This window comes from Schistosoma mansoni, chromosome 1, assembly GCF_000237925.1.
Source record: "Schistosoma mansoni strain Puerto Rico chromosome 1, complete genome".
NCBI lineage: Eukaryota > Metazoa > Platyhelminthes > Trematoda > Strigeidida > Schistosomatidae > Schistosoma > Schistosoma mansoni.
The window spans coordinates 35,153,887-35,178,270 of record NC_031495.1 but is presented as its reverse complement, the minus strand read 5'-3'; the positions used below and the strand labels follow the sequence as shown (position 1 = coordinate 35,178,270).

Here is a 24,384-nt window from a genome sequence, read left to right as displayed (position 1 = left end):
CCTTAGAATAGATGGTCATGGTAATCTCGCTGTTATATTACCCCAGAGAAATAGTTGGCATGGGCGCTTATTGGGTATCAAAAATTAAAAATTGAGTATTCTCATCGCATATAAATTCCTTATCGACATTTATAATTAAATCAGATCCAAAAACTAATTGTGACATAATCCTCGAGTAGTTATTATTTTCAGAATCGTCACAAGCTTGAAATCCATACGTATACCCAGTGTTTGTCAACTTAATTTGCTCCATGTGATGTATATATGTGTTTAAAAAGGCAACTTCATCTCTGTGCTTATGTGGTATGGCAACTCGAACTGATGTACGTACGTACGAAGTTCTACGTTGTAACTGACTGACTGAAAAAGGCATTTGATTAGGAGTGTTTTATTGATCAGTCAATTCGTATATAATCATTCCTCAAAATGATTTCCTGATTTCTTGTTGAAAGTCATAAAGTATGCCACTTTTTATTTCACAGGGTCAATTACTCTTGTTTAATATATTCGCGAGTGTATGCTTAGGTTGCCTCAATCAGTTTCCCAAAGTTCATGACTTTTATATTTGTCCAACAATCAATGAAAGTACATCCGTTGCAACTGATGAATGCCCGGGCTTTCATGAAATAACGATTGCTATTTTAAGAGATCTCGAGGAAAATGATCGACCCTCGCCTTCTGGTCTCACCAAACTGCTTGAACTTATCTTGTTCCCCAGGTTAGTGATTTTCCATGTCTTCCAGTGTTGCTAAATTTTTATATCTATGATGTTTACACGTAAGCCAATCTGTCCGGCTTAAAGAAACTAAAAACAAACCTGATTACCAATAAATCTTGATTTTCTAAAAGGTATGTTGTTAAAAGCAGCAATAAGACTAGTTAGGCCGCAGACCTCATGGATTTGATCATAGTATATTATCTTCAATTCAGTATGATTATTTTAACGTTTAGGATAGTCACTGCAGCATAGCTACTATATGTTACTTCTGAAATATTAAAAAATATTTAAAGATCATGATGATTCACAGGACAATCCATTCGTAAATATTCGAGTCATATTTGACATAGTACGTTTGAATAATCTTTTTGAGCACCTAATTGAAAAAGACGGTAAGTTAGAACGATATATCACACTAAATAATATGATTGTATTAACGCCAGCTTACTTTTCAAAATAATAGTTGATTTTAGGTGTTTTCACCATAACTAAAAACTGAGTTTCATAGAAATCTAAACTGATAAAATTAGTAAAATACTTGTGTGCTTACTGTATTTCGCTTATCAGGTGCGATTTCATGTATTGGGCTTTGAGCCATACTTTTTGTAAAGACTAGTGTTTCTATTCAAGTACTCAAATTAAACTATGCGGAGAAGTTTAAACCTGTGATCTAGTGATTTGAAATGGAGCGCGTTAATCAATAAGTCACCAATGCTTATCAGTAATTATTAAACAATATTAACATTGTCAGAATGGGGATTTATGGAGATTTTAGTAACTTTAATAGTTGGATTCATGAGTCCTATCTAAGCTAGACCACCATTGAAAACGCGGAAGCACTGGAGGGCGTTTCGTTCTAGTATGGGGCTCCAGCAATGCACATCCACGATCCCTCATGCGGACTCGAACCCAAGACCTTCGGTTACGCGTGCGAACGTTCAACCTTTAGACCACTGAATCGGCATTCAGCGGTTTTGATGTTTAACTTCGATCGATCCATGATCTTGCGCAACCGTTTATTAACATTCACTTAACTCGATGTTTGTATTGATTATAATTAACCTACACTTCCCCATCTCTTATAATTATGGCAATTATGGGGTATTTCTACAGCCTTTACTTCGCTTTCTTTAAATACATCATTTTAATTTCGTAGTTGTAAAGAACGAAATGTACGTAATATTACGGTCTGGTTTATTTGATCATTGTGCTATTCCATTTTTCGTTGATTTATTGACTTACGTACATCAAAATGATTTAAATATTGGTAGAAAATAAAACTGACTTTTGTGACAAGTACTATATAAAATGTTTATTTTCGTATATATATGGATGCAAAGGTAACTTATAAAGCTATCAAGATAGTCTTGTTACTCAAAAAGTTGATGGAGTGTTTATTAAATAAAAAATTCAGCTCAAATACACGGTGTTTAATCAATTGTATCTCTGAAAAACTGTTCACGTATGGTGAAAATTTGTAGTGCAAAGTGGAGTAAATGTACCTGATCAACAGTCTTTAGTCTTACAAGTGCGAAAAGGTTGCGGTGATATTGTGTCGTTTAATCGCCTCTTCTAAATGTAGACGTCATCTTGTTCATTTTATCTTCTTATTCGTTGTTTTCTACTTTTACCGGACAATGCAGTCAAGAAGTGTGTTATTGTCGGTCAATACTTATTTCTGTCTTGTATCTCATACCGCATCTACAATTGATAGTTTCTCTATTGAACTATTATATCGTTCTCCTTAACTTACGAGATAGGTGTATACGTAATTAGCTGCATCCATTAAGTATTTGGTAAATGCCTTGAAAAGTGTTTTGTGCCAATAAAACACAGAAGTTGGTTGCCTTCAGTAATCAACATGAGTACTGAAAGTAGTCTGTTTCTTACAATTATCAGGTCATTTTCGTGCTTGGTTAAGGTTTTTGTAAACAAATTATAAAGCATTTAGGTGCGACTGAATTATTTATGGTATTTCACCATGTTATTTGTTTCCATCCTATCATCTCCATCGTCTGTAAAATTTTTTTTTACCAAATTTTGTTAAAAATAACCAGTTATCATTCACCAAATGGCTTTCATTTTATCTGCGATAAGTCCTGATGTTTAGATAAACTAAAAATAAATGTATTTCCGATATATATTGTAGGAAGCTACTTTGGGAATCTCTAAATTTATAAATAGTAGGCTTATTTTATCGTTTTAAAACCGATTCTGTTTATCATTTCGTGTGTTTAACAAAACAACGAATTAATTACTCATCCATCTTTAGAAACATAAGTGGAAACTTTCTCACCGAATACTTTTTGTCTACCATATTCTAGCTATCAAGTTATATACCAAATGCACATCAGCAATGATTCATGGCTACTTTCTGATTATGATGTAGGCAACTATAAAGCCATTTCTTCTGATCCTCAAGTACTGTATGCGGAGTTGTTATCTAAAAGTCCCAATGAGGTGACTGAAAACTTTCTGTCTATCAAGGCATTAAGGGCAACTAATCCTAAAGAGAGGTAAGTGTGTACTGTTTAAGCTTGTTGTTATTAACTCGATTCTAATATTGGTTAAACTTTAGCTAGTAATATTGTCTCGTTGATTCTCTTGTCAAAATTATAAGTAGGCTTTATAATATGGGTGCGTAGTATATACCTGTTCCAATATTTTTGTCACCTTTTTTGGTAGTTTAATTAAATATGAATAGACTCAAAAACTGTGTAGGTTTATTTCATCTGTGGCTGTTACTAGGTGACTTAATGAATGACCTGTTGGGTATAAGTTTCGATTACTTAAGTTTATGTGTTTGGATACCAGTAATCGAAACTATTTTTGTTGGAACTGAGATTGTTAATCATGTTGAACCTTTCAAATACGTTTAAAATATAGAAACCTAATATAGCAAGTTAACGTTGGAAGTTTCATCATGTGTAATGACATGAACGTAAATTAACTGTTGTTTCTAATAAAATAACTTCATGATGTTTTCACTGTTCTTAGGATGTGACCATACAATGTATTTCGTCCCATTTCACAATCTGCTTTTCTTAAACACACATTTTTCGAGGTTTATTGATTTATTTGGTCCGAATTTTAATTATAATCAGTGATCCATGTTCAGAACTAGCCATTGTGGCAATATGAACGTCTAATGGTTCGCACACAGTTACAATACCTGGTTAAATTAATTATCAAAAGGTTTCCAGCTAGTCGTTTTTTACTTATATGCATGCAATAACATGCAATCCTCCCTGGGCGCAGCGGCTTTTCCTGACCGTTGCTGCTACCTTGACGTGGTGGTCGGGCTTGCCTATCGTGACGATCCAATCGATCTATACTGGCTGGAACAATCGTCCCTCAAGGTCCTACCATGCCAAGCAGGTCGGTTGAAGAGCGGTGAGACTAAAAGCAGCAAACCCAAGGTCCGGAGGCGAAGTCGTACTGCTGACTGTACAGAGGTGTGACAGCAGTAAGGTGTTTCCTTCAGACAACCAGCATGACAGCGATGCTGCCTTCCCACAAGGAGGGGTGGGGTTAGAAAAGGTCGACCCTAAAAATGCACACCTCGCCTTATCCCACGGATATCTGTCTCCGGCGGTAAGGTCCTTTGAAGAACGGAGCTAACACAAAAACTACCCACAAAAAGGTCGTGTGTGACCGACCTCAAGCAGTTGTCCCTTGGGCACTGCGGTCACGCTCCCAGGTCATTGAGGCCACTTCTAACCCAATTTCCTTTTCAGGTACCCTTAGAAGAACTCTTCCACGGTGTGGGCAACCGGGAAGTGATAACTGCCCTCATACCTCTAACAGCACTCAAGACCACTGTATTCATAATCAATCTCCTTCTTCAATTCCTACTATTCCTTCTACCTTGACTTTCAACACTGAACTTCCTCTTCCGGTTTCCTCCTCAAGTGTCACCATAGCCAACGATTCTAGTGCGCGAAACGCTGTCCCAGGTCTACTAAAACCTCGCTCCAAACTACACATTGGAGCCTTCAACGTACGTACTTTAAGTCGAATCGGTCAACAGGCCTCCTTAGCTAAAACCCTAGAATCTCGTACCATTGATGTATGCTGTGTCTCCGAAACACGCATACAGGATCCCAGTGTGGTCATTCACTTGACCTCACCTCGCCAAAATGGACAGCCAACGAAATACACCCTCCGTGTATCTGGCGACCCGTTGGCTAGTTCTCGTGGACTTGCAGGTGTAGGCATAGCACTGAGTACGAGGGCAGAACAGGCACTACTAGAATGGATCCCCGTTAACTGTCGCCTGTGTGCTGTCCGGTTAAATGGCTCCGTAAGAGCTCGGAAGGATAGGGACACACGTCGTTGCCTTTTCGTCGTTTCTGCCTACGCTCCCACTGACTGCAGCCATGATGAAGTGAAAGATAACTTTTACAGAAAACTCTCTGAGCTTCTTCAGAAAGCTAAGCGCTCAGACATAGTAGTCGTAGCGGGTGACTTAAATGCCCAGGTAGGCAGCTTAAATCAAACAGAAAGACATTTAGGTGGGTGTTTTAGTATTCCGGCTCAACGAACCGATAATGGTGATCGTCTGTTGCAACTATGCTCAGACAATCGTTTATTTTTAGCAAACACTAATTTTAAGCATAAGGAGAGACATCGTCTAACATGGCGACCACCTGCACCAAACCAACGATGGACTCAAATAGACCATATTGCTATCAGTCATCGTTGGAGAGGCTCAATAGAAGATTGTCGCTCGTATTGGAATACTTGTTTAGACTCTGATCACGCTTTAATACGAGCACACATTTGTCTGCGCCTCAATGGACGCAGGAAAAGTACACTAAGAAGACCCATTAGGATTGAACTGGAGGACGAGAAAGCCAAATGCGAATTCCAGAAACAACTGAGTTCACATCTAGGCAGTTCTGTAAACGAGACTGACCCAGATGCTGCTTGGAAAGACACACGAACAGCTATGGGAACAGCAGTAACATCTATTCGTTATTTAAACCATAGGGCTCCAAAAAACCAGTGGATTTCTTCTAAGTCTATTTCAATGATGGATTCGCGTAAACTCATCCCATCAGGCTCTGAACACGACGAAGAGCGTAAACAAATTAGATCTAGGTTAACTAAAAGTCTAAGGAACGATCGTGAGCAGTGGTGGGCAACGAAAGCAAAAGAGATGGAAAAGGCAGCGGCTGTAGGCAACACGAGACAACTCTTCAGACTAATAAAAGAAACCGGAATTAATAAGTCAAGTGTAAGTGAGACAATCTCGGAAAAAGACGGAACCCCTATCTGCTCTCAACCCAAACGTTTAGAACGATGGGCGGGACACTTTAAGGATCAGTTTAGCTGGCCTTCAGCTACTGCACAACTACCCACTATTCCCAGACAGTCTGAATGGAACATTGAAGTAGGCCCCCGACCCTACTTGAAGTTCAATAGGCTATAAGTAATCTGAAACGAGGAAGAGCAGCTGGTGCAGATGGATTGGCTCCAGAGGTCTTTAAATATGGTGGTCCAATTTTAGCGATTAGGTTGACTAATATTCTAGCTAAAATCTGGGAGACGGACGTAATTCCATCCGACTGGTCACAATCTCTGATTGTCCCAATATATAAGAAGGGGCCAAAATCATCCTATGATAACCGTAGAGGGATTAGTCTGACTATCAAAGCATCTAAAATACTAGACTCAATAATTATCGGGCGCCTAACTAAGACTCGTGAACTGCAAACACGAGAAAATCAGGCTGGCTTCAGACCTGGTCGTGGCTGTATCGACCACACACTCACCATTCGTCAAGTTTTAGAGCACAGACATGCTTATCGGCGTCCGACAATGATAGTTTTTCTTGACTTGAAAGCAGCATTTGACTCTGTAGACCGAGAGGTTCTGTGGCAGTGTCTATCATTGAAAGGTGTACCTGAGAAGTACATAAACCTTGTGAAGGTTCTTTACTCGAACACTACCAGTCGAGTGAGAGCTTATGGCGAACTGTCATATGATTTTACAACCTCGAGTGATGTCCGTCAAGGCTGTCCACTATCCCCATTTTTGTTTAACTTCATTATAGACCTGTTGCTGGAAATAACACTCTCGTCGACTGAATTTTCAGGAATTGATCTTCTACCAGGAGGTTCACTTATCGACTTAGAATACGCAGATGACATAGTCCTGTTTGGTGAAGACGCTGACAAAATGCAGTCTTCTGTTAGAACTGAGTAATAATGCCAGGATGTTTGGGATGCGTTTCTCCCCATCCAAATGTAAATGTTTACTCCAGGACTGGCCTGCGTCAACACCTGAACTAAGGATAGGGAGTGAAGTAGTCGAACGCGTCGACAACTTCACTTATCTTGGAAGTCTGAACAGCCCTAATGGGTTGGTGTCTGACGAAATCTCGGCACGGATTCAAAAAGCTCGTTTGGCTTTTGCTAACTTACGTCACCTATGGCGAAGACGAGATATCCGTCTATCAATTAAGGGACGAGTATACTGCGCAGCAGTTCGCTCTGTTCTACTTTACGGCTGTGAAACATGGCCATTAAGAGTAGAAGATACTCGTAGGTTACTAGTATTTGACCACAGATGCCTTAGAAATATTGGTCGCATCTGCTGGGATAACCGGGTAAGTAATAGTGAGGTTAGACACAGGGTATTAGGGAATGATGGTAAATCAGTTGATGGAGTTGTGAATCTTCATCGATTGAGATGGTTGGGCCACGTGTTATATACGCCTGAACACCGATTACCACAACTCGCAATGTTGACTAGTGTAGGGGATGGTTGGAAGAGAGTTAGGGGCGGCCAAACCAAAACATGGCATCAGTGCTTGAAGTCACTAACTTGTGGTCTGAGCCATGTTGGTAGATGCAGACTACCTGGTTGGGGTCCGCTTGACTATCGTAACCAATGGTTGGAGACTCTGTGTGACATGACTCAGAATCGATCACAATGGTGTAGGTGTATACACTCTTTATCCTCCCTTAAACCTTGAGATTAAAATTGCTTCATAACTTTTTTCCTTCCTATACTATATCCTTATATACAACCTTTCTTTATATACTACCACCACTAAATTAATTACTTCTATGAATCCGATGTTCATCTTGTTGTGCTAACGAGGTATGGCAACTTGGACCGATGCATATATGTGCCTGGTCCGACGTTGTCGCTGACTGACTGACTGACTGAGTGCAATCACCACAGCAAACCTTTTGCTGACTCATGTACTGTTTAGAAATACTAAGTGATAATAAGTTTTATTGATGTGTAAACACTGTTTCTCATTCTGTTTTAAAGATTATCGCGTCTTTTAAAATCTAAAAATTTTGAAGAAGCAAGGTTACTTGTTAAAACGTTCAATCTTGACTCTGAAGTAAGTTAGTTTTGAATCAAAACAAAGTTTATGATTGTTATATATATATATATATATATATATATATATATATATATATATATATATATATATATATATATATATAAACGTCAACTAAATCTAATCTAGTTCTTTTGTTTTTATTTTGTGTCAAGTAATGCTTTATTTACTCGAACTCTAATAGTTTGTTTATTTCTTCAGGTATATTTATACTTAACACTTATATCGAAGAATATAAAACATTTTTTCCTGCTGTTTTTAAAAATCCATAGGCCTGAAGGCCAACTGAGTGGTGCTTGTTTACTGTGTTTCGTAGGAATAATTGTATTTCAACATAGATTGTTTGTATCAAGATTTTATATTGCAGCTGTTTGTTGGTTGCTGTTACAGTTTGTCAGTATGCGAAATAATTAGGCAATCAAGGGTTTTACTATGATAACTGACAAAAAACAGTATGACTGCGCGTATCATTTATTTCTTCAGTCTTACAACCCAGTCCAGTTGAATTACAAGATTCTTGTTGTCACTCTTTGTACTTCTGGAAATATCCTCAATATGTATATTAAGTGATACAACTGAATCGTTTGTAATGGCGTAGGTGCATCCATTCTTTGTTTTCCCCCTAATCTTGAGTTTAACTGCCCACAACTTTTTTGTGCTTCTATTTCACTTATTTTTTTCTTGAATCGTATCTTCGATTTCTAATCTTTTCAACCACCACTGACACTTACTCTCTCTATTGTTCTGGGATTCGCCCTGATAATTCCATCTCTCTGTGTTAATGGGGTATGGAAACCTGAACCGATGTATATATGTACTAGCTTTTACGTTGTAATTGACTAACTAATGTGAGGAATAAAATATATGTTGTCCATGCAACACCGATCATACTAAAGTATTTGATAACCAGGTAATGCAAAATAAACTTTTATTTATTTGCTTTTGAATATGTTCATTTTTATGCCATTTAAAGTTCCTTCATTTGCAAAGCGATAATCCTGATAATAGGAAAGTATAACTTAATTATTCATTACGATTTGGCATAGAATTATACACATATACTTTAATAGAATGATAACTGTTGGGTTTTCGTTGGATACTTCGAATGAAGTATTCAATTTATCGAAAATTGGATGTGGTTATTCGTCAACTTCATTTCATTATTTAAAGATGACAACTTATGTTATACTATACCACGTAAACCTATAAAAGCGTAAGTATACGGTGAGTTGTTTGCTTGGCAATTTTCAAAAAGCCGACTATTTGAATAGGAATTATGTATCCTATAATTCACCTCGTCGTCATAAAGAAATGAATTTCTGTTTTAAAAAGCAACTCAATATTCATGTAGAGTACTACCTACTCGGCTCTATGCATCCTGTTGTATGAAGATTGATAAGGATACATAATTAAGTTATTTTGTTAATATGCGGTAACTTTAACTCCCTAATAATAATTTCGGTTGCTCAGCAGTGTTTCTGGACTTCTTTTAACCATTCACGTGTTAGTTCTAATAAAATTTCGGTTATTATACGGTGTCAAAACAATAATACTCGTTTATGATGTGACGCTAAATATTTATAACTCGAGTGGTAAATGTTATTACACTTTTGTCGTGCTCAGATGTCGACTCTCGATAATTAAAACTTTTGATTTTAGTCTATAGTTCACCCCTAGTACAATTTCAAACATAACGTTTATCATAACAGTTTGTGCGATTTTCTAGTGTCTTAAAACTCATCAATTTTCCGTTTTGTCTTATGAAGGATTTTCAGTTGATATTAATAACCGAATTGGAATTTCTAGTGGACGCCATTCATAGGCAAGATCAAGATAACAATCTCCTTTATCCCAGACTTCTTACATGTTTGCAACAAACTAAGGTAAGTGATTGGTCATGGAGTGTTTACTCTGAAGTTCGTTTGTTGTCAAACATAATTCTCGTTCAACTTTTTTAAAAAATCCCGTGATCGAAAACAAGTCCAGAATTTTTTTTAATTTTGAAAATCGTGGGGGAGATTATGCGGATTGTAGCTGTAGACGATCATTTATTGTAATATGTTACTAGTGACTTGATATTTGTAAAAGTTCTCTAGCTTCTGTGTAGTTAGGAATAACAGGTAATATAACTAACTGGTCAGACAATTTTTTTCATTTATATGACTTCCAATTAGCAGATATTCATTTGTCTAGATTAATTCAAGAGCTACTGGAATAAAGCTGTTATTTTAAGAGTTTATGTGAGCAACTTTAGCGTAGATTGCCGTTATCTAATCTTGGTTAATATGTGTTGCCTTCTGTAAACACATCCAAACGAAAAGAATACTGTTCAAAGAAAGCTAACATTTGTATGTTTTGACCTTTAGTATTATGAGTTAGATTTTTTACCACACAGTGTTTTTTAAATTTGTTTTTTAATTAGAAGTTATGGAAAAATTTAGAGGTCGTTGCGTCGATTTTGCAAATCACTATGATAAATTCAGATGATCAGTTAAAATTACTTTTAATTATCAAAGAAAAGGTTAGTTTCATTACAATTTCTACTTGTTCATTTTAATTAGATATAGTATCGAAATGATCCATGCTATTCTATCCTTGGTTTCTAATCTCTGTAAAATTATCCATTCTATAGTACGTACAAAACCCCAGTGTTGACTGCTAATAAAAATCGAATGAAAAATATCGGGGGAAATACTGCACTAATTGACTTGTATGTTGATGTAACAGATAAATTAAAATGATGATACCACAATGGTGTCACAGGATAATAATACCGATAGGTAATAAAATAAAAACACTATTCACTAGGTTGGTTAATGCGGCTGAGAACACTATATCACGATACTAGGTCAGATGATACACGGATTCACAATGCCAACCAACGATTAAGTACCAGATTATAGGCTGGGCATTAGTTTTAATAACACAATTACAAGGAGTCCGCACATACAGAAACCCCGAGTGAATCAGAGTTACAATGTAAAAGTAGTCGTTAATATTTCGAATTACAGAGTAGTTGTTTTTCCCGAACCATCAACCAATCACGGCTTGACCTTATCTGACACGTCACATATGTAAATCAGCGCTCCTGAAATAGTTCAAATGAGTTAATAACTAAATTTCAGGTTTCATATTTCTTGGAAATTTCATGCGGTACTTCAAAAGAATTCTCCATTTTTAAAAATTCATTTATTGATTGTTTCTTAATTTGCAATGTTAGTGTTTCTTCTGTGATACTGTTTTAGTCAGATATTATTGAGCTTAATGACCACATATTTTTCAGCTGAACTTAATCGAAAGGATTTTCCCGAAAATAGGTCTGATCTCCCTTAGCTCAGAGCTCTGCCAACGTAACGATAGCTGTTTGTTAGTATATACGTTAAAAAATAATCTGCAAGTTAAAATGTTTTGGAAAAATATTATGCTACTACTCATTAGTAGGTAGAAACGTCATTTAAGCAATATTTTGTCATCAGTTTAGCGTGGGTCATGGTACGTGCTAAATTTTTTCCTTTCTCATACGGTTAATTCAGCTAATCATGGATAATCCTGAAGATATTTCTACTGCTCATGAGGACATGGGAACGAAAGTATGTTTTGATATTTTTTGACAATTTTTTTGTTGGTTATTTGACACCCCTTTTGTCTCTTGTTAGAACGTTAGTTTGTCGTTTGTTTTTAAAATCCCTCTGATTTGCATTTAATTGATAAAAATAGTTGAATGTATAAAAATAATCAGTTTTTTAAAATCATCTAACCCGTTTCATGTTGAACTGATGATACGATCATTAAAAAATGATATAAATAAATGCGCATTTTTTCGTTACTTTCTCATCCGGCATTGATAGTTATCACCACTATTATCCCTCAGTCCATTAACCTAATAAGCTCAATAGTTTCAGAGGCGTCTCTCTCGAATCTAGACTTTGCTGTCCAGCTTGGGTCCAATGGGTTTCCCTGATTCCGAGAACTGCCAAATTGTATCTCTTCCTTTCCGTTGCTATTTGACTAATCTTCTCGGCCTCAAACGTTGTCCGGACGTTCTATGTACCTATAAAAATTGTTGTTGTGGTTGTTAGAAGGGGCATCGGTCTCGTGACTTCCAAAGAATCTCGGCCTTCATCCTTAGGCGTTATAATTCTTCCCTCAACTCCCAGGACAGTTAAAATGATTCAATTTGTTTAACCTGGCTGGCGTTTTTTTAGCAAGATTTTCTTCTACGGGATGGGTTTGCTGACCCTATGCCCAACCCTCCTCCCTTACCCGAGCTTGGGACTGGCAGCAACTCTAGAAGAGCTACAGGCGGAGTTTTCCTTTATTGGTAACATTTGAAAATGTGTGCAAATTTGTGTCGCAACGGTATATCTCTTCCTTATGCAGACAATGTTTATAAAAAATCAAGTTAAACTCTGTCGACAAATAATTGTCTTTAGGTATTGATTGTCTGTACTACTTATTAGTAAATCTCTTTGTTTTATGATTCATCAGAATATCTTTTTGATGATATCTTAAAGTCTAAGGAAAAATGTGACACATTTTAGTTATCTCAGTGCCTGTTATTAAAATATAAAGTAATTTAATTTAAACTGATCAGTCAATCACAGGTTCGTTTTTCTCAATGTGATGCTAACGGCCGTTCATATAAAACCAAGTGTAGCAGTATTTAGTAATGGATTTACTTGATTCAATGACTGTTACACACACTGGTTTTCATTTTAAACTTGTATTTAGCTCGAATTCAATTTTGTTTCATTTTATTTGATACGATATACTGTCTATGTTTATTTGAATATGCTTTTAGGTACTTACTTTACTGAAACGTTTAAAGGCATTTTTAATGATTTATGGTTCTGATAGTTATACGTAAGTTTTTGAAAAAAATTGTCAAATGAGCCAAGTTTTTCATTGTAAAACTGATCAATCGTTTTCAATTATTAATGTTCTTCCTAATTTTCTAAGAAGTGTTTATAATTAACTTCGTTATTTATATAATTAATGCAGTGGTTAAATTAGAAAAGCCATGTGATATTGGGTACTAACACCACTCCGCAACAAATCTCAGAGTTTATATGTTCTCATTCTCATTAAATTTCTTCCAGTTATTTGACTGTACATCTAGCTTTAATCTTCTAATCCTACATAACTAAGCTAAGGTTGATGTATTTTATTTCCATTATTAGAAAATTAGCAAATAGTTCAAATTCGAAAATGAATTGAGTCAATGAATTTTCGTGTTATGAATTATAGGACTGTAATTTGCAATGAAAAGACATTTAAGGATTGTTAAATTAATAAGTGAAATATACTTATCGGTTAATGCAAACTATCTGAGTGATTACTGCCTACAAAACTGGATTACCAGTGTGAGCCTGTAATCGTATTGATTTCAGAAGACAAAACAAACGTTTATTAGAATAGATTTGTCTTCTAATAAAATACGACACTTATAAACGGAATATTTGGTACAAGAATGAACGTTTTTAAAAGTCATTTAACAAATGAACATTTTAAGAGATAATGACAAATATAAGTCAATCACTCTCTATTAGAATTACTCCCTAACTATTAGGTTTAATTTTTCCCGGTTAGATTAGTTCATTACTTATTAGCTCATATTAGCACTTTTATTTAAACTTATACAATTCCTTTAGCTTGCTTAATTGGTTATCAAATTTAAATAAAAAGCTGATTCTTATTTTAACACTTGCCGTAATAGTGATAACGATAGTTATAAAACAAGGTAGTGACCAATAGAATTATTATGAAATAGAATTTAATCCATTGTGTATCAATCAAGTCTTCAAGTTGTGAAACTATTTTCAGGCTAGTAAATGCCAGGAGATATTCTTTAGGTTTCCAAATATTGTAAATGTTAGCTCCTAAATGGAGTTTGACACTATAGGTTGATAGTGTTTGGTAATTCCTACTATTTCGTAGGTGCTCAGACCTAAGATATAACTGATCAACGGTACCGTCTGAAAGTAATAAGTTATCGGTTTCACCCTTGAGAAGGAAATCAGTTTTTTATGTCATTTAAATTTTAAGATGAGTGTGTGAACAAGTGTTATCTCACTAAGGTTCTCGTTATTGATTTGTCGAGTGCCTATCGAAGGAACGGATTTCATGTTGAAAGCTACTAAGTCACTAGTTTTATCTGTATAGTTTTGATAATCGTTGACTTAATTAGAGTTTTAAATAAACACCATCGATAGAATGCTTTTAATAGTAATAATAGCAACCATTATTTACCTACATTACCGTATTATGTGAACTAAAATATATAAGTAAGCAAGTCATACTATTTTTGTCCCCGTGTCTGACTCTGGTATGACTGAACGAAGGTGCTAGTGAAATGTATAGCCTATTTGACTTCGTAAACCTGCTGATTATTCGCATTAAAACGACATAAAAATAAAAAGTCTGATACGAATCGTATTTAGGATATTCATATTTTAGAATTTCGTGTGAGCAGGCAAAATGAACAAGTGAATATAGAAACTGATTGGGTTCAGACACGAGTAACTTTAAAAAAGCTGCTCCACGAGTAACGAGTGACTTAGTCTTTATATAAAGTGAATAACGTATGGATTATAGACTACCAATTGAGTATAGGTGATAGACATATATAAGGTGAGCACAAATAAAAATTGTTAAGAGTTAAAAGTGAACAATTAACAAGAGTACATTTGTGAAAATAGACGAGGAATGCTCTAGGCGAATCGAGGATACAATATAATCAAAAACATGGAACAAATCCATGAAGTCACTGACAAGTGGACTGAGCCATGTTGGTAGGCGTAGACTACCTAGTTGGGATCCGCGAGACGATAGCAACCGATGGTTAAAGACCTTGAATGACGTGGCTCAAAATCGTTTGCGATGGCGAAGGTGCATCCACTCTTTGTGTTCTCCCAAATTCTAATCTGAATTTTCCATGTCCATTTTTCTCTCTCTCTAAATTTATGTCACTGGATTATACTCCAAACCCTAATCTTTCCGATTACTGCCTATACTTTTACTACCTCTACCACTGTGGGATTTGAATCGACAACTGGATCTCTGTGCTAATGTGGTATGGCAACTTGAACTGATGTACGTACGTATGAAGTTCTACGTTGTTACCATCTATCATCTATCTATATCACATTCCCACCGCTTCTGTAATACATTTGGATCGTATCCACAAGTCGTCTTCAATTTATCAAAAGGAATTCCTTATTCTTCCTTGTGCTTTAATGACTGCGTGTTACGCTGCAGTTTTTAAAGGAAGGAATGATTATTAGATACCAAGTGAATGAAGACTTAGTTGGAGAGTCTGAATGATAAGTTTTTTTTAATATTCAAGTCAGATAAATGCTAACGAGAATTGCAAACTGGTAATGGAATCAAGAGTCAGTAATAAATTAAATGTATATAAATAGTCGAAACTTGGGATACCGTTGTCCGTTGTATTGGCCCTTTTTGTACCTAGAGTATAACGTACATTGGTAGTTTCAGATTCTTCATGTGAGGTGTATCACCAATAGCATAATCAATATATACTATTCATTAGTGTATTACGCCCATTATCAAGATCGCGAGTCAGTTTTGTTTTTTAAGATGCCTAAAGAGATAGAGTATTCTTAGTATATCAAGCGCCTTATGTCATTGTCAAAATGCTGCACTCAATCGGTATCTCCATTTACCTCTGAATAAATTGTACTGTTTGCTGTCAAATAGGTTGCTTAATCTGTCATTAATATATTTACTTGCCGAAGTATGTATAGTATTCAACGAGTCAACTCTTCTGAAAAATACTTCTCAAGGTATTTGTTATTCGAAATGTCGGAAAATGTGCGACGAAATTTTCCCCCAAAAATTTATTTTGATCATAAGTTTTATTAGTTTCTACTGGTACCCCTTACAAAAGGCTTACTACCGTGAAAAATTTTATGTAAAAATCGTGCTTTATTTAATGCATTCAAGTTTATTATACCCGCTTGATTTTCTTGACTTACCTTCAGCATAAATCTCCTGTTTTTTTTTGTTTAGCCCAGAAAATTGGATTGAATTTCGCGATGCAAATGTTTATTCTATATTTGCTCGTCTCTTTCTTTCTAATTCACCATCTTCTGAAGATAAAGCATCTGATCCAAGTCAAGCATTTTTATTTTGGATTCTGTATAAAGTCAGTTACTCTATTGTTGAATCTGTTTCATGCTTAAAAGAATCTGAGTAATGTGAGCTAGAATTTATTAGTCTATATCCCGCCTTATTTAGTGAACAGAGCATATATATAAATGTCTTAACCCAACAGTCATAGTAAATATTCCTAAAACAGCTCCATTTCCTCGTCACTCATATGCACTTGTCATTTAGCCTATGTCTAATTGGTTCACTGTATCAGTTTATCCTCAGTAGGTGATGTATTTATCCGATATATTAAAAAAATTCTCAAGTATTAACATAATGAAGACATAACTCGAGCTATTTATTACTATTTAATGGTATAACATGCACAAATTTGTAAACTGTATTTACCTAGGGTGGAGCGAAAGCAACTTATTCTTCAAGTTCCTACTTCCAAATTTCTACTGAACACACAGCTTTTTTCATTTTGGTGAAAATGTTCTGACCAGTTACTATGTTATATCAACTAGTATAATCACTATCTATACTATATCGGGATATCGCTGTGCTTATGTATTTTGGTGATTTGGATCGCAGCACATATTCACCAGGTTGTACGTTTCATATGACTGACTAATGGGTTATCAGATTGTTCGATAGTATTAAACATATAAGTTTAAAGAATACCGAAAAATGGTTTTACTTATTACACTTTAAAAAGAAACGAGGTATTTTTTCATTGATAACTTTAATATATAAATTATGCAGATAGCTATTTATAACAGTTTACAAATAATATTTGATGAAGAAATCGATTTTGGAATTCACAAATTAATTCAAAGTAAACCTCATTCATTGGCTTTCAGTGTATTCTTGCATCCAATAAGTTATTTAGTATGAAGTTCGTTATTGTATATTTAATGTATCTACGCTGTATTAATTAATGCATTGTGAATTGTACTCAGTAACAATTATTGTATTCTTAACATTCTTAACATATAACTGATAATTACTATTAAAGCGTTGTAACATGTTAAATTAGACCATCTCCGAAATTGCCCAAGAATTATCGAAAGAAACCAAGTAATAAAGGTTTTTTCATTACGTTACAAAGTGTTACAATCAGATAATTTTCGAAGTTTATAACAATCTTCCTATGGTTTATCTATTTTGGGTACTTTTTAAGAAAATGCTTTTCTAAATATCCAACATATTCCTCTGAAGTTGGATTATCATACTATTACCATACTAGGATGAAACAACTGTTCAGTGCTTCCTGGCTTTCATTGGTTGTCTAGCTACAGTCAGTCCGTGGTGCAAACTAAAATGTTCAACAATCTCCACAAACTTTTTTAAACGTATAATGCGTATCTTTTATACATTGCACTAACCCACTTAGTGCAATACGACCACTTTTCGCTAATTTTTAACTTCAAGCTGAACCTGTTGCGATAGAAATAGTTCCTTCCTAGTCCGACGTAGATGAGACAGGGTGTGAATATGGAAATTCTTAATTGATTTCGTAGACTAAATCATATAGCTATACTCCCGTACTATATAAACCTTAGACATCAAAGATAACTGGCGCTCGAGGATCAACAATAAGTTTTGTTTGACCAAAGCGAAAATAACAAACTTAACAGAATAACATGAATTCATTTATTCCATGGTTTCTCTTCAGCTGCTTACCAGCTAGAATTAATGGTGTTAATTCTTAAAATCAAATAGTGTCAAAACTTTATATCATAATATCAGTAACGTTCTAATCGATTGATAACAATTAAATGACAATAGATGTGAAATATTTATCTGGGATTTTCAAATTATCAATTATGTGTGTTAAATAGCATGGAAATTCTATGCGTTAAAATTTCAAAGGCATATGGAGACAAGTTCGTAAAAAATTAATATTTAAAGTTGCATCATAACAATTACATAAAGGATTACTTATAAAAATAAAATGTGTGTAGCTCAAAAAAACAATGAAGAAAATAAACTCATAGTTGTAAGCACAAAATGTTGCGCAACTACACGTCGGAAACTGGGGCCATCGGTGCAAAGCAATAATGACAACAGTGTCTTTTCGGATGCGTGAGTCCAGGTAAAACCTTTTTGGAAATGGCTTTGGCTTCGTTCTGGTCCGCCCATCTCTTGTGTCAGAGAGAGAAATAGAAAGGGGATGTGCAACAAAAACTCCAAGTGTGTACACAATATCAAATGGTTTGAAATGATTGACTTTTAAAAAATGCAATGAAATATTCAGCACTTTATTATCATCACATAATAAGAGTTTTTGAATATGTTAGTAAACTGAGCAGTTACAGATATTTTTTATATAAAAAAAACAATTTTTCCATTTGTAGGGTGAATTATCACAGTTTTTAACATGGGATGCCCTAGAGCTTTTGTTTAACTTGCTATCCAAACGACCTCTAACCTGTATTGTATCTGAATACTCTTATGATGATAACGTGGGTTTACCGTGTCGATCAAACGAATTAGAACTTTTGGAGTCTGAAGAGGCTATTCAAAAGTGGATACGTAATGAATTACTTCCTGTTGTTATCAGACAATTACCAGAAACTTTAGTATGTTTATTTTTGTAACACATAACTATGTTCATTTTAACCGATAATCCGTTTGTTTAAAGCCAACTCTGTAAACCTCTGTATCGTGTCATTTTTTAACCAGTAGAGATAGCTTAATCAGTTTACCGTGTTGGGTAGAAAGATATTCATATGTGATATATAAAGTCTATTAAGTATATTTACAATATGTGACCGTTTAATTTTATTTTGTTTCTAACTTTTGCTGTATCTAAAAATTCTAATAAGTATCTACAATGGTTAGCTATTTTTCATTTAGAAAATTGTTCTAGTAATATATTTCCATTTCTACTTTCAATGCTATTGTACATTCTGTATAGTTCATTCAAATGATATGTTAGAAAATTATCTGATATCAAGCTACAATTCACTATTCCAATTTCATTATGGATAGACATCTAAAGTCTTGCAAACTCCTGGCAGATGTTATCAGATACTAACCATCCACTTCATTCATATCTTTCTCTTTTTATATCTTCTGGTAGAACGAGACGTCAATACATATGAATTTATGCATAAAATGTAGCCTCTGCCAGGGAAGTCCTACTCACTGCCTTCTCGTGGCATTACTGTTGTTTACGAAATTGAGAGGACGAAAAGCGAATGTCCGGCGCTTTAACCGGGTTGGCGGACAAGGCGAGTCCACCTAGGGCAGTTGGAAAACCCTGATTCCAAACCAATGGTGCACATGGGCTCCAGTATCCTGAAGGAACGAATGGCGTATGAACCAACTGTTGGTCACCGGCTACCATGGGACTGTATCTCCTTACGATGCTCCACTGCCTTGTGGACTAGACCTTTAGGTCAAAGGCTCGGGGTGTGGGCCCCTAAGAAAACCACCTGCTTCAGTCTGGGCACCTGGGCAGTATCACAGCCCTCACACAAATCGAATGAGATTTGTGAGGCGCATATTTATCTGGTGCTTCCTTGTACCAATATTTATGTGTTTAAATAAATAAATAAATAAAAAATGCATAAAATAAAAAGTATAAAAGCTCTACAATACCTTATCTAGCAAATATATATATGTGCTGAACAGGTTGTTAAAGTTGACGTAGTCAATAACTTGTATTCCTAAACATGTTTCTGATTGAAAAATTTGTACAGATTCAAATCTTCTAAAAAAAACATTTAATTTAATTCCAAGTAGTTTATCTACTTAACTCATGTATATATGTATGCAGTTACCAGTTTCTTCCAACTTTTTTTGTTTTTTTTGCAAAAGACTAGTTGAAATACCTTGTGCTGAAAATTCTATAATATGCCAAAAATATAACCATGAATAAAGCCATTAATGGTAATAATAAGTGCTATGTGACTTATTCAGGTTTGATTTTCTAATTAAAACACAGACTTCATCAACGATTTATATTTTTTTAAACTAGCCCATCTTAGCTAAATATTTAATTCAACGCGTTAAAGAACTGGAAGCTTGTTCATTCACTTCAAATTCTAATGTTCATATACAAGAGAACAAAATTAAATGTCCTTTTTCGTGGCCTTCTACAGCGATTTCATGGATTAATAAATTTTTAGAATCTGTAAATATTTCAGAATCAAACAATGAAGAATATTATCTTAATATTGGCAGTGTAGCTGATTTATACCTTTCTGGTATAGCTAGTCGTAATCCTGATGTTGATCCATTTTTTGAATTGAGAAAATTAGCAAAACAGTTGGATACTATTAAACTTTTGCGAGACGTGTAAGTACTCTTCTAATATTTTCCTTTTCCAAATTTATTTTGGTATATATTGGAAAATTCAATAAAACTAAACGTAAACACTTAGAAACATTGCAACACGTAGACGTAATCAGAAAGTTTCCAGAACATCCTGGAAAGTATGTATTTAATCATTCTTCTACTAAACTTTCGTCAATCCAAATGCAGGCCTTATCATTGGGTCCCAAGTTCTGTAACAGCACCTTCGAAACCAGTAGATTTCATACGTATGATCTTGTGCCAGCATCTCCACAAGATCTTCAGCATTTTAAATCCACATTACTGGACTATGGTTATGGATACATTAATATAAAATGTAGTAAGAATAACGTATTAACTAAGAACCATTTGGATCAGCTAATACTCCTGAAAATAAATAAGGATTTGATCTTAAGTAAAGCTGATTTTCATATATATACTAATGTACAGCTTGATAATAAATTCGTTAAAAAGACATCCCTTCACTGAACATCGTGTTTTCAATGTTCAAATAGGCATTATCTGTCATTCTTACATACCGAGGCTTTACGTTTGTCCGACTGCAAACCAATCTTTTTTACCTTAGTATTTATTATTCTATATTTTATAAATGTTCTCTTCGCCTATTCATTATTATTTATTAGTGGGTTTATGGAAGACTAATTTGCATATCGTGAAAGTTTCGTCAACCTTCTTTACTGAATGGCTGGGAAAATACCGGCCGCCATATAGTTATCTTCCACATGTCATTTGTGGCACAGACAACATATTCTTTAACTTTGAAACATGATCTAAGGTGATTACATGTTTTACATGTTACATGTTTTACGCATCCCATCAACTACAGGACCTAGTACCCTGCTCATCATTGATGTAAATGAGAAGGCGAGAAACATCGAAACCAAGACATGCGTTATGATCACCCAGTTTAATTCAATCACAGTACACATGTTTTCTAACTGTTAATTCAACCAACAAAGTGAGAAGGTTAGGAATGCGTAGAGAGCTTGAAACCAAACGTTGGGTGAATATATACATAAATCATATATATATGATGTGTATGAAACTACCCTACCTATCACCTCTCACTTTTGAAAAGTTTTTATTGTTGCACCGAGGTGAGGTCACATCAATATGTTGATTTTTTGTTTGTCAAATTCAATCGGTGCTTGTGTTTTTACACGACTGATCGATTGCCTTGCAACAGATTATCCACTTAGACTAATTTGTTAATTACTAGTATTTGAGCTTTTCATTACCTGAGATTTTCTGTGCTTCATCTTAAAATTTCGCCTTCCTTAAAACATAGTGTCTGATAAAAATCTAACCGTTCTCAGAACTTTCACCAATTACTTTGATGAAAATTAACTTCAGTTTTCTGCTGGCTTTTTTTCATGAACTACTCATAAGCCTATCTCGGTAAATCTCCTAATACAAACATATTCAATTACGCGGCTTATGAATCCAAAAAAGTGAAACACTGAGTGCATATTTGCAATACTGAAATTAATAACCAAAGGGAAATGTCACTTTTAGTAAGTTCTTGAATTATCTCACTGCAGATATTGAAGACTAAATTTAAGTCACTTTTGTTGCTTTACATTCATTCTGAGTGGGTTACTTTAATAAAGATATTTTGTCACAATTTTGTAAAACAAATGGCTTGTGGCCAGCAGTAAAATTAAGGATGTTCGTTTTGTCTAATTTGGTACTGAATGGTACTTATATCCTAGTGTTGAGTTTTACATTGGAACTCGGATCTAGTGTCTGGATTCCGTTTCCAGCTACAATCCATCTATTCTAAGTGAAAATTTACCATGCATTGGTTTGTTCATTATAGTGTGTAAATTTAAAATCTTTTATTTTCTATTCCAGTATTAATATCTGGTAAGAAAGACAAGTGGTTACAAATAGCGATCACTGGTTTTTCTCCAAAAAAATATTGATCATATCTTCCTATTTTCATTGTTGGCTGTTAAAAATCTTTATATTATGTATCTTGTTACTGTTTTAATTAGATTACTTCGAGTACACAGGTTAATGCATACGTAATCTCTCCAATGAATACGCTCACTGGGGTTATACAAAATTTGCACTGAATTAATTTTATATCTTTTTAAAATGTTTCCTATAGTGCAGTTGCTCCATGTTTGTTTTCATCCCAGGGAACTTGCAGTCTTGAAATGGAACCTCACATTTTGGATGTTTTCATCAACAAATTAATACCGCAATCCATAGATTTATTTATTAAATAGACTATATGTGTTTAATTTTGAATTACGATTTAAATATTACTGAATATTGCCAAATTTCAACTTTAGTTTATGTTAATAAAATTTTTTATCACCTTATTGTACTGTAATTTCTTTCTTTATTTCCAAGTTACAATTGTCAATTGTCCATAGACTGTTGTGAAGGGGAAACCGAATTGTCTATTGCTTATCGTATCCTCGATGTTGCATTTAATCTCGGTACACGTTTTGACAATGGTGTAGATAAACTAACAGCACGATATTTGAAGGTAAATGACTATATACAATCTATTTTAGATTTTAATAACACTTATTGTTAATTTTAATAAACTTACGTTTCCTCTTCAAATAGGTGGACATTTAGGTACTCAAAAGTGAATACTTCACTTTCTTTTAAAAGGTGGAGGCGTAAAATGTAAATAATTTGTAAACTTGATCTAGTATTTAAGTGTTATCATTATGATTTTGAAGGGTATTGTGTTGTACATTTGTACCTTCTATGATTGTTGACCATTTTCTAATTTTTTGTTTCAATTAAGTAATAGTTGATTGGAAATTGCGTAGTCTAATTATTTTCGATTTGACTTTTTGTATCACTAAATCTCAATAATTCAGTTGGAACACACCTACGGTAAACTATTTTACCATTATTACATTTTCTCCTCATAGACGTTAATCAGGTAAATATCATGCTAAAATATCTTAATTTTTATTCTAGCCATCAGCACTCAGTAGCTCAGTAGATAACATGTCGGAGTTTGAAGTAAAAGGTAATTTGTTCGAGTCTTAATGTGGACATCAACACCGAGATGCAGATACATCCAGCTGATGAATTCCAAATCAGATAAAACCTGCGTTCTTTTTTCCACTTCCTGTGGTCTGTGACTTAAAGCCATATCGGAGAATTCTCTCAAGATGGGCATACACCGACATATACTAATCGACTGGAATCCTAAATATCAACAATGAGAAGTTACAGACTTTACTAATACTTTATGTTTTCAGTAGTGTCTCATTTTCTTAACTAAGTGGTGTAATCATGAAGCTTTCATTGTTTTTCGAGATAACGTCGTCTGTGCGTACTTCAAACGGGAGTGAGATCTTTGATTATTTCACAAATATTAAGTTGATTCTTTCTGACGATCTAGTTTCTGACTGGTTTCCTTCATAGCTTTTATATTTATATATATGTATATTTATATCCTTGTTGACTCTTTCGTTCATTTGACCCAAACTATGTGATTGATTAACCCTTTCCACATAGAATGATAAGTCTGCCCTTTACCGATTTATCTGTCGATTTTAGACTGCCTTAATTTCCAAGTTTCTTAGGATTCTCAGGCACTTCTGCAATTCTAGCCATGCCGAATGTGCTCTAACAGTTGCAAACATGGATTAATTATAATCGTATACCAGTGGTCATGCGATAGTAGAAACTATACTACGAAAATTTTGATTGCTAATTTAAGTAATACAGAGTCACATAAGCTTCTTGAATTGAGTCTGTAAAATGCTAGCAGTGATAGATATTTGGCTAAACTCGAAAATTGGTCACATTTATGAAGCTTCACCCTTTAGTTTTAATTCCAAAAAATTAAATATTCATATTCTTATTTACTCTAGTGCTGTTGATT

At 34.6% G+C, this 24,384-nt stretch overlaps 1 protein-coding gene across 1 annotated transcript in view; it reads left to right on the top strand.

Annotated features, from left to right (window-relative positions):
- Positions 1-315: 315 nt before the first annotated feature.
- Positions 316-24,384, top strand: part of Smp_141710 (putative hypothetical protein) — a gene marked incomplete at its 3' end in the record, with an annotated part of 45,548 nt that continues 21,479 nt past the window's right edge. Inside the window, exons 1-11 of the mRNA XM_018794206.1 lie at positions 316-718; positions 3,043-3,234; positions 8,006-8,081; positions 9,848-9,964; positions 10,504-10,602; positions 11,615-11,671; positions 12,883-12,944; positions 16,113-16,248; positions 18,554-18,778; positions 20,182-20,501; positions 22,881-23,019. Of these exons, the coding sequence (XP_018648642.1) occupies positions 462-718; positions 3,043-3,234; positions 8,006-8,081; positions 9,848-9,964; positions 10,504-10,602; positions 11,615-11,671; positions 12,883-12,944; positions 16,113-16,248; positions 18,554-18,778; positions 20,182-20,501; positions 22,881-23,019 (1,680 nt within the window). The 5' untranslated portion in view covers positions 316-461. The remainder of the gene's footprint in view (positions 719-3,042; positions 3,235-8,005; positions 8,082-9,847; positions 9,965-10,503; positions 10,603-11,614; positions 11,672-12,882; positions 12,945-16,112; positions 16,249-18,553; positions 18,779-20,181; positions 20,502-22,880; positions 23,020-24,384) is intronic.